Source organism: Alexandromys fortis, unplaced genomic scaffold (assembly GCF_014885135.2).
Source record: "Alexandromys fortis isolate MF-2015 unplaced genomic scaffold, M_Fortis_MF-2015_v1.1 scaffold_3, whole genome shotgun sequence".
Taxonomy (NCBI): domain Eukaryota; kingdom Metazoa; phylum Chordata; class Mammalia; order Rodentia; family Cricetidae; genus Alexandromys; species Alexandromys fortis.
Genome location: NW_026067909.1, coordinates 2,691,525 through 2,704,848, shown reverse-complemented (window position 1 = coordinate 2,704,848; position 13,324 = coordinate 2,691,525). Strand labels below are relative to the sequence as shown.

General features: G+C 46.4%; 1 protein-coding gene across 1 annotated transcript in view; it reads left to right on the top strand.

Annotated features, from left to right (window-relative positions):
• Adam12 (ADAM metallopeptidase domain 12) overlaps positions 1–13,324 on the top strand; it is a 312,949-nt gene that overhangs the window by 212,028 nt on the left and 87,597 nt on the right. Inside the window, exons 6-7 of the mRNA XM_050137344.1 lie at positions 6,291–6,477; positions 13,256–13,321. Coding sequence (XP_049993301.1) covers positions 6,291–6,477; positions 13,256–13,321 — 253 coding nt within the window. The remainder of the gene's footprint in view (positions 1–6,290; positions 6,478–13,255; positions 13,322–13,324) is intronic.

The following is a 13,324-nucleotide window of genomic DNA, read 5'->3' as shown; positions in this document are numbered from 1 at the left end:
GGGGAACTGGCTCCCTCTTCTGGTTTTGTGGGCACTGCATGCATACATATGGGCAGGCAGAATATCCATACACATAAAACAAAAATAAATAAATATACTTTTAAATACCTGGCACCAGCAGTGTTTCTGATCTGCCGACATTTAGGATTTGGGGCTTTCTGACTAAGGATACTCAACCTGCAAATAACTATTTTTAAATGCCTGGTAATAGTTTTATCTTCAGCATCTTTTGCCATGCACCTCACCCTGGTGGCACAGTACATTTGAAGCAGGAGCCACTGGCTGGCGGTCTTTGTGCCTAACGCAGTACTTGGCACATGGCTGTGGCGGTCATGGCAATGAATTGTGCTTGTTTTGCATGTGCACGAGATATGCACATGGGAGTTGGTTCTGAAAATAAGCCTATGCTGATATTAGCTGATATTAGCTGATACTGCTGCCATCGCAGCTTATCAAACATACATGAGAGAGGATATTACTTTTACCCATGAGCTCTTCCAGAAAAGGGGATTGAAATGAAATTTCATTCCAGCTGCATTTCTGTCTCGTGATTGACAGCATGATACGGAGACTAAAAGTTCTTCCCCAGGAAATGCTGTGAGCGGTGTTGGCACCGGCCGTGCCGAGAAAATCCGTATTTCCTCAGTGCCGTCTTATTGCAGGGAGTCGAGATCCATGTGCCGCATTCCTGCTTGCCCGGGACTAACAGGCAAGTGGTAAAAATAACAACATTAAGCTGCATTATTGCCCGGTGCACCCTTGCTTCAGGGGCTAAAATCTGAATTTTCAGCACAAAAGCTTTACCTTGAAGGGAGTATAGATCTGATGTGTTTCCCCAAGGAAGCCTAACAAAGCCAACTTGGCAGTTTGATAATTTCCTCTTCATGTCCATTCAAGGGGAAAATAACAATACTTTAAATATTTCCATTGTTATGGGGATTTGTTTGTTTTATTCTGCTTTGTTTCTGACAAGGGTCTCATGTAGCCAAATGCTGGCTTCAAATTGTCTATAGAGCTGAGGATCCCCTTAAGCCCAACTTCACCTTCCATCTCCCAAGTGCAAGGATTGTGCAAGCTGACATGGTGCTAAGAAGGGAATGAGACCAGGGTCTCGGGCAAGCTAGACAAACATGTCACCAGCTGCGTAACATCTCCAGCCCCAGACTTGGCATCTGAAGGGAAGGCCATTGATTTTCACTACAGCCACTCATGTCTCTGGTCTGTCTTTTTCTCCTTCTGCTTCCCTCCTCGGGACCCTGTTCTGAGAGTCTCATTCCTCTCTAAGCTGCGCTGATAGCTATGGGTGGGGGTGCACCGAGAAACGCAAGCCTCAGATGCACGGGTCAGGAGTGGAGCCCCAGATCTTCCTTGAGCTGCCTGGGACCTTAGGTGCTGGGAATGATGACTGGTACTTCAGCTGCAGGAAGGCCACCACAGTGATGGGTACACTGAGACTAAACCCACAGTCTCTATCTTTCCTAAGCACTCACACATCGTCTTGACTTGGGCCTTCCCTCCTTGCATACTGGAGAGGGTAGAACCCTACTTTCAAAATCTGCTAGACTCAAATTCTCTACTCTGAGATTCTTCCAACTTGAAGTTTATAATCAAACATTTATGACATCTACCCTAAAACAAATTCCCTCCCTTATCTAACTTGGGGCCAGGGAGGGCTGTGAGAACATCGCATTTTTACATCTCAGAAACCTTGAGTGCTTGAATCTTGGACTGCTCTTTGCAGAGATCTTTACAGCTAAATGATTAATTATACCCAAGATAGTCCAAAGCAATTATTTAATTATGCTGTATTGTGGGCTGCCAACTGTGTGGAGCAAAGGGGCGGCCTTCACCCCTGTTTCTCAACATCTGGCCCTTTGGATGACTTAAAAGATAAAAGGAGATATGAGAACATTTTTATGACCAAGTAACAATTTCTAGAACTTTCCAGTAAGTAGAAAAAAAACACCTTTCAGCGATTGGCTTCTCTCGTGGTGAGAGCATGATGCCATGTTTCACTCTGTGTCCCCAGCAGACTGGGTGGGTAAGAGTTGCAGAAAACAGCTGATAACATATGGTATAGTGCAAAGGAGCTGTATTTGCCTTTTAATCATCTTTCTTTCTACTTTGTCTTTCTTGTTTGCTTTGTTTTTTAAGGTTTTTTTTTTCCCCATTAATTTGGGCTTCCTAAAATCAAGAGTAATGAGCAAAAATTCCAGTCACCCATTACATACTTAGAAATGTTAGCTTTATTTCAAGAAGCAGTTCAATGTAAGAGATGCAGGCTGCCCCTCATAGTTGTAGCCCAGAGGTGTGCCCGGGTCATAGATCTAGACACGTTCATGGATACTGTCTTGCGGGGAGGTGGGGGAGGGACAGCTATCTGGAGCTATCTTTTTATCTGCCATGACATACTGATTCTTCCTAAATCCTCCACAGCGCTCTCTGGTTTCTAACAGCTCCATGCCTGGGTGCTGTCCTCTTTCTTAGAGGATGACCATCCTTGCAGTGATCTGTGCCTCCCACTGCCTGTGACACCTCAACAAAGTTGGTAAAAGAAGCGCCATTCCGTCTTGAGTTAGTCACTGTATTTAAGGTTCAACCCAAAGAGATACCTAATCCCTCAGCCCGCTTCCCTCCATAGCATTTGAGTATGGAAGGTGACCAGCAAGAATAGCTATGGTCTGGAGAGAGCTCTCAGTTCCTAAAGGGCTAGCTTTGCAGGTGTGAGAACCTGAGCTCGGTCTCCAAACCCATGTAAAAGACACCTGTAGCTGTGTGAGCCCATGGTCCCAGTGCTGGGGAGGAGGGGACAGAAAGATCCCTGGGGCTTTCTGGACAGCCAGTCCAACCAAACCGGCAAAGTCCGGAGCCATTGAGAGGCCTTGTCCCAAAAACGTTAGGTAGACTCGAAGAAAACAGTTGATGTCATTTAATCCCAGCCTGGATTAATATTTGCCTGGCTGGGGTGTCTAACGGTAACAGCGAGACAGTGAAGTCACCCACGACCGAGTTAGAGTTACTCTGTGACTTTAGGTCCAGAAGGACTTTTTTTATGAAATGGCCTGAGCCTGCATTTGGAACACACATATTTAGAGTTATGTTTTCTTTTGATGAACAGTTCTCTTGGTCAGTGTGAAGTGACATTATCTCCTCTGACGAGAACTGGCCTCAGTCTTTCTTGTCAGATATTACGATAACAACGCTGGCTTCTCCTTGCTCCATTTGCTTGGGATACTTATTTTTTTTTTTACTCTTTCTCTCTGAGGTGATGTTTATTTTGGGGCAGAAGGCACATTTTAGAGGCAGCAAAATAAGAATTCTGCTCCCTAATCTGGTCCTCGAGTCTGGCACTCTTGATGGGATAACTGAGATTATCCACAGACAGAGTTATCACTGACAGGCACGTGTGTGCCCCCATCATTCTTGTTGATTGTATGGCGTCTGAGGATGTCTTAGTACTCTTTGGTTTAATTTCTCTTTAGTATCATTTATATTTTGCTCCTCTAGCCTCTTGAATGTGTTTATCTTTCTCTTCAGTCCCAAGGGTTCCCTGCAGTGTTCTCCATAGGAGTGGTTCCTTTAGCCTGCCTTTATCACCTTCAGTTACAGAGATAGTTCTGCAGGTTACAGTCAGCTGGGTTGGCAATTGCGATCATTCAGATTTTGAAATACCTCACACTGAGCCTTCTGTGCATGTAAGGTTTTGATTGAAAAGCCAGTAATTGTTCTGACGGTCTTGTCTTTCCTGCTGGCCGGGTCCTTCTCCTTGGAAGCTTTCCGTGTACTTCCCTTGTTCTTCACATTCTTAAAGTGTGATTTGACACAGGAAGCCCCTTCTCCAGTCTTGTCTGTTTGGTGTTCCGTGTCCCTCTTGAATCTGGGTCGGCTTCTCTCTCCCTAGATTTGAAGACATTTTTTCTCCCATGGTTATTTTCTTCTGTGAAATAGCTTCATCTTTGGCTTGAAAGTCTTCTCCTCCTTCCGTGTCCATGATTTGTAATATTTATCACTTTGTGGTGTGTCCCCAAGTTTTTGCATGTTCCATTCATGTATTTTTTTAAAAATCTGTCCCTGGCCCTAATGGACTGACCCGCTTGCTCTGTCTTGTCTTCCAGCCCCTTGCATCCCATCATGGGCTATTCTGGTGGTGAAGTTTACACTGAACTTTCATTGGCTCCATTGTGTTTTTCATTTCAGTTGAGTTTCCCTCAGTGTCTCTTTCCTTTCTGTTTCCATATCGTGAATTGTCTTCCTTATCTGGTCAGCTGTTTGTTTGTGCTCTCTTGGAAAATATTTGTGCCCTTCCCAAATTGTTTGAACATCTTTATAATCATTCCTTTGAATTCTGTGACTAGCATTTTGTGTGAGTTCCTTTCATGAGGAGCCACGACTTTAGATTTGCTGATTTGGGAGAAGACACACAGTCCTGGTATTTCATGTTCCTTCTGTCTTTGCATTTGGATCTGCCCATGTGAGGTTAGATAGTTAGTTAAGGTTTTTGATTCTTTTCAGGTCACCTCTCTTCTTTCAGTGGAAGGGCTTTATAGTATATAGTATAGTGTATAGCATAGAGTATAGTATAGTATAGTATAGTATAGTATAGTATAGTATAGTATAGTTCAGAAGCGTTGGGTTGTAGTAGAGTCATGATGGCGAGCTTCCCCTCCATCGGACTGGTGTTACAAACCCCAGGATCTATCTCCAGCCCATCGCTGTGGCCTGATGCTGACTGCAGGAACCATCACTGTTGGGGCGGGGGGGAACTGAAGCTGTGGGGAGAGGGCTGAGAGCTCAATGGAGATAGAAGAGAACGCAGCCAGTGGCCTGGATGTTGGGGGTTTCCCTTGCACAGCAGGCCCCCTGCATTGCCTGCCTTGTTCTGCTCTGAGCTATCTTCTGTTCTTCTCCTGTGAGTTCCTAGCTCCACCTCTGTGTGGAGTTTTCTTAATGAGCTGCTTGGCTCTGTTCTTTGAACTGGGGCTAGCTGAGGTGACTTCCATCCAGCTGCCTTCTTGCTTGATTTGCAGGGCCTCAGCAGGCGTGGCTCTGCAGGGCCCAAAGCAGTGGTTAGAGCTTGCACTTGGCTCCCACTGCCTCACTGTTCCTACTGGGACATTAATGGGGTTCTAGTGGCAATCTCTGGAGACCCAGTCAATAAAATCTCTATTAACACAGCTTTTATGGGTTTTCTGGAGAAGGCCCGTTCGCCTGGCTTGCGTCAACTGCTGGAGTTTGCTGGAATCTGCATCTGTGGCCGCAGCAAGTCCGGGTTCAATAGCATAGGAAGTTTGTTAGAGCTTTGACCAAATGGATCCTGGGGGCTGATAGGGGAGTGATGAGGTACCCCCATTCTCTTTGCTTCCCTGACTATAATCAATTGTCCGCTCTGGCTTCTAAACTACACTGTCTTACCCAGAGTTGCTCTGTCCACGTATTTTAAAACTCTATGCCTAACTGTTGACTCACAGGGTTCCGTTTGGTCATTGTCATTCCCAGAAGGGTGTGTATCTTACAGATGCTGCATTGACTACCAGGGAGCCCCCGAGGGCCAGCATTCCTGTGAGCAGGATCCATTCATAGGGTATAAGATTCACCTCAAACTGTCAGTCTTTGAAATAACCCACAAGCAGCAGTCTGATGTGTGGATCTGTCCTCATCCGAGGGAGAGAGATGCCACCATGTAAACAGTAACTTGGCCGTCAGTGAAGCAGTCATGAGAGGAAGTTACTGTTTTCCACACGGTGCTTGGTGAAGAAACCAAGTTCCTGACACTCAGGAGCCTAAACAAGCTTCCATAGCTAGGAAGTGGCAGAGCTGTGGCTCGAACCCGGAGCTGCTGGGCCCAGATAGCCCTGGCCCAGCCACAGGACAGGGCGGCTCTCACAGGGTTCCTCAAGTCTATAATGGGCTCTTCAGTTTATGTGCAAGCAAGAAGATTGGTGTAAAGATCCCCAAACCCCAAGTAAATGCACAATGGACATAACAGCTGTAATTCTAGCCTTGCAAAGTGTACAGATGTGATGGCTTGAGCAAGCTGTCTAGTCTGACTGGTCATTAGTGACCTCTGAGATGGATTGAGAGACCCTGCCTCAAAGAATACAGGGCAAAGTGACCCAAGAGTTCTAAAATCAACCTTTGGTCTCCATGTGAGTGCGCGTGCACACGCGCAAACACACACACCCCAATACAGACATAAGTAAAAGTAAAAATAAATCGTTTTTAAATATCTATCCTCATCATAAATAAGGAACTCTCCTTAAAATGAATGTTTGTAATTCCCTTTTCGACAGGGGGCTTATCGTGTTTGAAAATAAGACCTACATCTTAGAGCCGATGAAGAACACCACGGACAGCTACAAACTCGTCCCAGCTGAGAACATGGAGAACATCCAGGGCTTGTGTGGGTCACATCATAACCATTCCAGCCTCACCATGGAAGCTGTCTCCCCTGAACCCTCTCAAATGTGGTCAAGAAGGGTAAGAGGGAATCTCAAGTTCATGCTTCTGGAGCGGAGGGCTGAAGGAAAGGGACACGCAGGCCTAGAAGGTCTGGAGCAGCCTTGCTGCTGGATGCAGTGTGGATGGAAAGACCCACATCCCTCAGGAGGCAGGGGATGTCCTGGGAAGACCAGGAAGTCCTGGTCACAAACTCAAACCCCTGCCTCTTCCCTGCAGGTGTGAGCATCAGATTCGCTAGCATGTGATGAGTGAAATCTCATCATCCGGGTCAGGAGGTTGCCAAGGTCACCACGAGCATAGAGAGCAGGGTGACCAGCAAAACAAGCATGGCTCCCCGCCCCTTCTCGTTCTCCATGTTGAGGTTTCCTCGCCCATGGTCTATTCCACGGTTTGGAATCTGAGAACTGGTTATAGAAAATGAATCACCTTTACCCACCTGCTTATGCAGAGAGCCTCTGAGCCTTCCCCAGCGGTTTTCCTGAAGTCTTGTTTATCCGTAGGCCATGCTGCCGGTGTTTGTCTTGCCCTCCAGGGCCGTGCAGCAGCCTGCCTTTTCCAGCCTCCTGCCATGACTCTTTTTGCTGCAGCACCGGAGTTGTCTACAGAGTCTAACTACAAGCTGACTCCCTTCACCAGCATTTCCCATCATACCCTGGAACGACTCTATCCTATGGTACCTGCTCATGGTCATTCACATGGGCCATACAGACCACAGTGGGGCTTCGTTGGCCCGAAGCAAAGGGTCTTTTCCACTGCTAGGTTATAACCAGAGATGAAAGTATTAACCTTTTCCTGGTTCTTTTGTTTGTTTTGTTTTGTTTTGTTTGGGGGTGGGGAAGAGTATGTGTGTGTTTTCTATTCTTCACTTGCGAATAAGTATTTAAATATCAAACGTATGGTGCCCCCTTTGCTAACATTTTACTGGCAAGGACAGCAAGAGTGACATGTTCTTCATATCCCTCAACACATTTTATCTTTCCAAGCTTTAGCTAACAGTCACCTAACTTTGAGCTAACAATATACCTATCAACATTCCATGAAGATGATTCTTGGTGTATTCTAACCCATCCATCTATCTATCTATCTATCTATCCTTCCTTCCTTCCTTCCTTCCTTCCTTCCTTCCTTCCTTCCTTCCTTCCTTCCTTCCTGCTTTCCAGCACTACTCGGGCCTCATGCATGCTAGGCCAAGTGTTCTACCACTGACCTACCCCCTACCCCTCTAAATCCTCCAAGTTTAAACAACAAGAGTTCTATTCCATTCATTTGCCCGTCCCTAGCATTCTCTTTATACCTGGCCAGACTCTGTTTAAACTGTTCTCAGCCACCCAGTTCTGGACTTTGCCCAGTCCAGCCAGATTCTCTGTCATGAGATCTAACCCCCTTTCCCCTTTAATGATGCCCAAACTGGCCCATGTAAAATGCCCGAAACATTAGTTTTTCTGCCTCCTCACAGAAAGAATTCTGTTTACTTGCTGTTGTTCACCTTGGCATTGATGCTTAAGGAATGAGGATGGAAGTCTATCTGGATTCCATGATCTTAAAACTACCCAAAAATTGCAGGGGTGGTGGTGCACCCCTGAAATCCTAGCACTGGAGGGTTGGAGGTAGGGATGAAGAGTTCAAGGGCATTCTCAATACATAGCCAGTTCAGGGCATCCTATTTCAAAATAACAAAATGAGGCCAGGAAAATAGCTCAGTCAGCAATGTGTATGCACGTATACCTGAGTGTGAGCCCCAGAACTTATACTAATACATTTTTTAAAAGCCAGACATGCTGATGCTATTTTGTAATCCCAGCTCTGGGAAGGTGGAGACAGGAGGATCTCTGGGGCTCCCTGGCCAGCCAGTCTAGACTTCTTGGCAAGTTCAGTGAACATTTCTGTCTCAATCAAAGCAAAACAAACAAAAACAAAACTAACCAACCAATAGCAACAAACCTATGAATGATGTCCTGAGGAAGAATACTTGAAGCTTCCTTCTGTCCTCCACATACCTGAATATATGAGCACATGAACCTACACACGCACACAAACATGCACATGAAAGGGAGTATTGGGGGTAGACAGACAGAGGAGAGACAGAGAGAGGGGGAGGGAGAAGAGAGCGGGGAGGAAGGGAGAAGAAGGGAGAGGAGAGGACAGGAGAGGAGAAGGGAGAAAGAGAAAGAGGGAGGGAGGAAGAGAGANTGGTGACAGGCAGCCTTACACTCCACTGTTGTCGGTAGATTTGGTGAGACAACTTGGAATTCTTAAAAGAGGGAATAGATTAAAAAAAGAGAGAGACCAGGACAGGCTCCAAAACCACAGAGAAACCCTGTCTCGAAAAACCAAAAACGAGAGAGAGAGAGAGAGAGAGAGAGAGAGAGAGAGAGAGAGAGAGAGAGAGAGAGAGAGAGAGAGAGAGAGAGAGAGAGAGAGAAATATCCCTAGCAGCAGCAATAGCATCTCAGCTCTGGAAGGGTCCCTCTTGCATTCCCCCTGCCCCACCTCTCTTGAGTGACAGACTCAAGAGCTGGCATCAGAGACAGCCTCTCTAGTCCCTCTCGTGTTTATTTCACTCTTCAAACATGCCTGCTTTTGAGTCCAGACCCCAGCTAGGATGTGACTGAGCCAAGCCTCACCCATCATAAACAAGTAGAACATTTGCATTTTGTTTTCCAGGCTCTTGGCTTTGAGTACCTGGTTGAATGCCTGTTAGCCACATTGCATGATTTATAACTTGACAGTTTAAATGATGCTCACATGTGCTCCCCTTCCATTTAGAAGTACAAACTTGCTCTGTGCTTGCTGACCGTATTTTAATTCTCTGAGCATACACAGCTCCCTGGAACCATGATTGGCACCATCATCTCCCGTCCCATTGACATGGAGAGAAATGAGAAAGCCTGCTAATTTGGGAACATAAGTGAACCTTTAAATGGAAGGGGAAGGTATGGATGCCAGGGTTGTTCACTCCGGCTCTCACTCTTGCTCGGACATTTCCTGAGATGGTCTCCCACAAGAACTTACCCTAAACTGTGAGCAGATAATAAAGACAGTACAAAAAAATAATAATTTTCCAATAAGCAGAATACTTGTGAGTTGCAGGCACCTAGAAGATCATTTTGGAGGGCGCTGTGGTGAATGGGCAGAGCAGAGATTCACGTTGTATGCCCATCCCTTGCCTCACTATGCTGCCTTTTATTCTATACTTTAAAAAAATCAATATAACTGCAGCTAATTAATCTTGTTTATGCAGTGCACCAAGCACCGTTGCTCTTCTCCAGCATCTTCCCAACCTGCCCCCCCCAATGTTAACTATCTCGGTTTCTCTGCAGATGGTTGCATTTTTCTGCAGGGAGCACCAGGAATCCGTCTGATCTAGGCAGTCACGCTGGCTATCATATAAAGCTGAGCTGTTAGTCACTTTTACAAGGCTCTATGTTAGATTATAGTGAGAGCCCCATTTGCTTCTGGAAGGCAGAGGTGTCGTGGGTTTCTCTCTGGGAATTTTTAAGTCCAGCCTAACGTATCTTGGTACTGGGCCCACCTGCCTGGACTCCTTCCCTCCCCGTTGCTATGCTTGCACAAATAGAAACAGAAAGCTTGAGAGGTAGCTCTGTTTGCAAGGTGCCCGCTGCCCACACATGTGGCTTTAAGGGCTAACCCTGGCATCAGATGAGCTGGATATGGTGGTGCGTGCTTGTGGTCCTAGCACTCTAGACATGGAGGCAGGGAGATCAGGAGTACAAGGTCGCCCTCAGGTCCATAGTAAGTTAGAGGCCAGCTAGGCTCCACGAGACCACATCTCAAAGCAAGCAAACAAAAAGAATAGCAAAGGATTTTAGTAGCCACCTTAGTAAGTTTTGTGAGAGAGACAAAGGCTAAATCTGCTAAGAAGAAACTCAAACCATGCATCCCAATAGCAGAGAAACAAATTGCTTCAGGAAGGCAGTGAGTGGCCTTGGTCTTCTCCATCCCTATATCTCCAGTACCTAACCCGCCATGTAACACACAGCAAGCTCCCAGAAGACACTGGGAGATAAGCAAATGTCTGCCGATGGTCTGGCCATCAGAAGACAGGATTGCTGTGGAAACACATGGGTACCCTGGTCTTCCCTTGCTTTCTTAGACTGAATTAAGCTCTCCGTGCCAGGCATTACAGCAGACTCTTCAGAGGGTACTTTCAGAGGTCTCGGAACTAGTTCCTCTTGGGTACCTTGTCTCTAGCCCAGTCCCCACCTTGGAGCTGAAACTCAGAGACTCGGGTTCCTGCCTGGGAACAAGCTTTTGCTCACAATCCTGCAGAATGAAAATCCAGTCACACAAGCACTTTCCAATGCTGCTGCCCATATCACAAATTTAAAATATATATTTTTAAAACTGGACAGCCTAGATAGGTAGAGATCACATGGAGGTAATTTAAGCCTCTCCTTCAGGGAGTCGGCCCCTCCCCTGTGGCTTTTCATTACGATGTGGTTAGACTTCTCTCTGAGCATGCAATTCTCTGAATTCATGAGAAAATGTGGATTCCTCTGAAAACTGCAGAGACAGGAAAATTGTGTTCGTGTGTTTGTTTTCATTATCTGGGATTGTGTGTTTTCTAAATGATGGTCCAAGGCCAGTTGGCCATCCTCTGCAGTCTGAAAAGTGCAAAAGCCCAAGCAACCAGCCCTTTTCCGATGGGTTTTTCATGAGAAATTAATTTATTTCTCTATTTCTACAACCTTGTTTTTGTCTGCATAATTAGCTGAATTTGTTCATGGTTGAACTGGGTATTGTAGGGGGGAGAGGAGAGGAGAGGAGAGGAGAGGAGAGGAGAGGAGAGGAGAGGAGAGGAGAGGAGAGGAGAGGAGAGGAGAGGAGAGGAGAGGAGAGGAGAGATTGATTCCTGGGAGCTGAAGAGATGGCTCAATCAGCGAAGTGCATTCTGTTCTGTTCAGCTCCCCCAGCACCCATGTTACAGAGCCAGGTGCAACAAGCAAGCACCTGCCACCCTAGCACTGGCAGAGGAGTGGGGGCTGCTGGGTCCCAGGGACTCCCTGGCAGACCGACCTAACTGAAACTCCCAGTTCACTGGGAGATCACGTCCCAGAAAATCAAGGTAGAGAGAGTTAGAGGAAGACACTTGTCGGCAACCTCCGACCTCCACCTGCATGCGTATACATGGATGTGCATGCACACACGTACCCCTTCAAGAGCACACATGCACATACATGTATACATCATGGGGAGGGGGGAAGAGAAAGGGTGAGGAGATTTCGATTTCTTTGGCGGAAAAAGCTTAAGGGGCTCTCGTTTCCAGAAGTGTCTCATTTTGAGCCCACGGTGGGGGGCGGGGGGGGGGGGCTGGCCTGAGCTCCCAGCTCAGGACCATGAAACCTGCCTGTACATACAGTTACCATGCCTGACAGTTTCTCCTTGCAGCGCCGTAAAAGCGTGAGAAATCATACCTTCCATGGTACTTTATTTTCCTTCCTCCATGAGGTTTCCAGATTTCTTCAGGGACACCTAAATCCATGAATCAGCACAGCTGGGCAGCAAGCGGGAACACCACGATAATACAAACATTTTTCTTGTAAAAATCTGTTAGGAAGATTCCGGCCTGGTGGAGATTTGTTTTATGAAAGATGTTTCCCTCCGGATTATGTGACTGGAAACCTGATTCAAAGCATGCCTGCATCCCTTTTGCTTTTGTCTGGACAAGCGGTTGTAACATTGAGTGTTCAGCTCAAGCCCTGTATGAGACTTAAGTCATAAACCAGCAATTTTGGTTGGGAGGACCAGACACGAGATCAACCCTTCTCTTCCCCCAACCGTGTGTTACTGCAGAAGCAGAAGGCTTTGCTTTTTTGTTTTCAATGTTTGATTTTGGAGACCACCCTCCACGAACTGGTTTATTTCCCCTAAAAAAATGCCTTTGGGATCCTCCCAGTAATTTACAGAAGAGTGAAAATGTTTTCGGAGGAAGCTCGATTAAAATGTAACCTGCCTCAGAGGTCATCTTGTTTGGATGCGTGTATCTCTACCGCTGAGTGTCCCTCTCCTGCACCCTGACAGCTTCCATATTCTTCTCAGCCATTCCACGCTTGCCAGTCCTAACCCTCACATGTCACAGTCTTAAAAATACTGCTTCTTCTTTCTCTCTCTGCTGCAAAAACCTTTGAGTTTGGTCTCGATTTACCTCCCCTTTGCCTCTCAGGCTTCCCCTGCTTCAGACTAGATGTTTAAATGATTGGCCACAAGCATCCACTCCCCAGAAAGAACTCGGCATTTTCCCAGGGAGATCGCAGATTTCTCTACAAAGTGTATTCTCCACCACTCTCCTAAGATTGTGGCGCAGATGTACCTGGGCCATCAAAGTACAAGAAACAGTGACAAGCTGGACTCCGGTGTGTCTTCAGCAAATTTCATATCCTTGTGGAGTCTGCAACAACACGCCTTTGGCTGGCTCTGGTTCTAGAATGTTCTTTGGAGTTGGTTAGGTGTTCGTTTTGCTTAAAAACGATCTTGACTTCTTTTGAACCCACAATCAATGATTCAGCGAGAATGTTAAACTCCTTTTTAGGATTTCCCACATGAAAGAGGAAACCGGATCACCCCAGTTGTGGCTTCACAAAGAGATCACTGGGGCTGGGAGTCAGTTTCTGGATGATGGTACACAGCCACAAAGCCCATGGGAGGAAGACTCTGTCCTCCAAATATCGTTGTTGTCTTGTCTGTTTTTATTTTTATTGTCTGGGAGACATGAGCGATGTGCTGGAAGCCCCAGGGAAGTATTAAGGCAAACTAAATGCTCGCTTTCTTTCGGCAGCCTAAAAGAGAGACCCTTAAAATGACCAAGTACGTGGAGCTGGTGATTGTGGCAGACAACCGAGAGGTA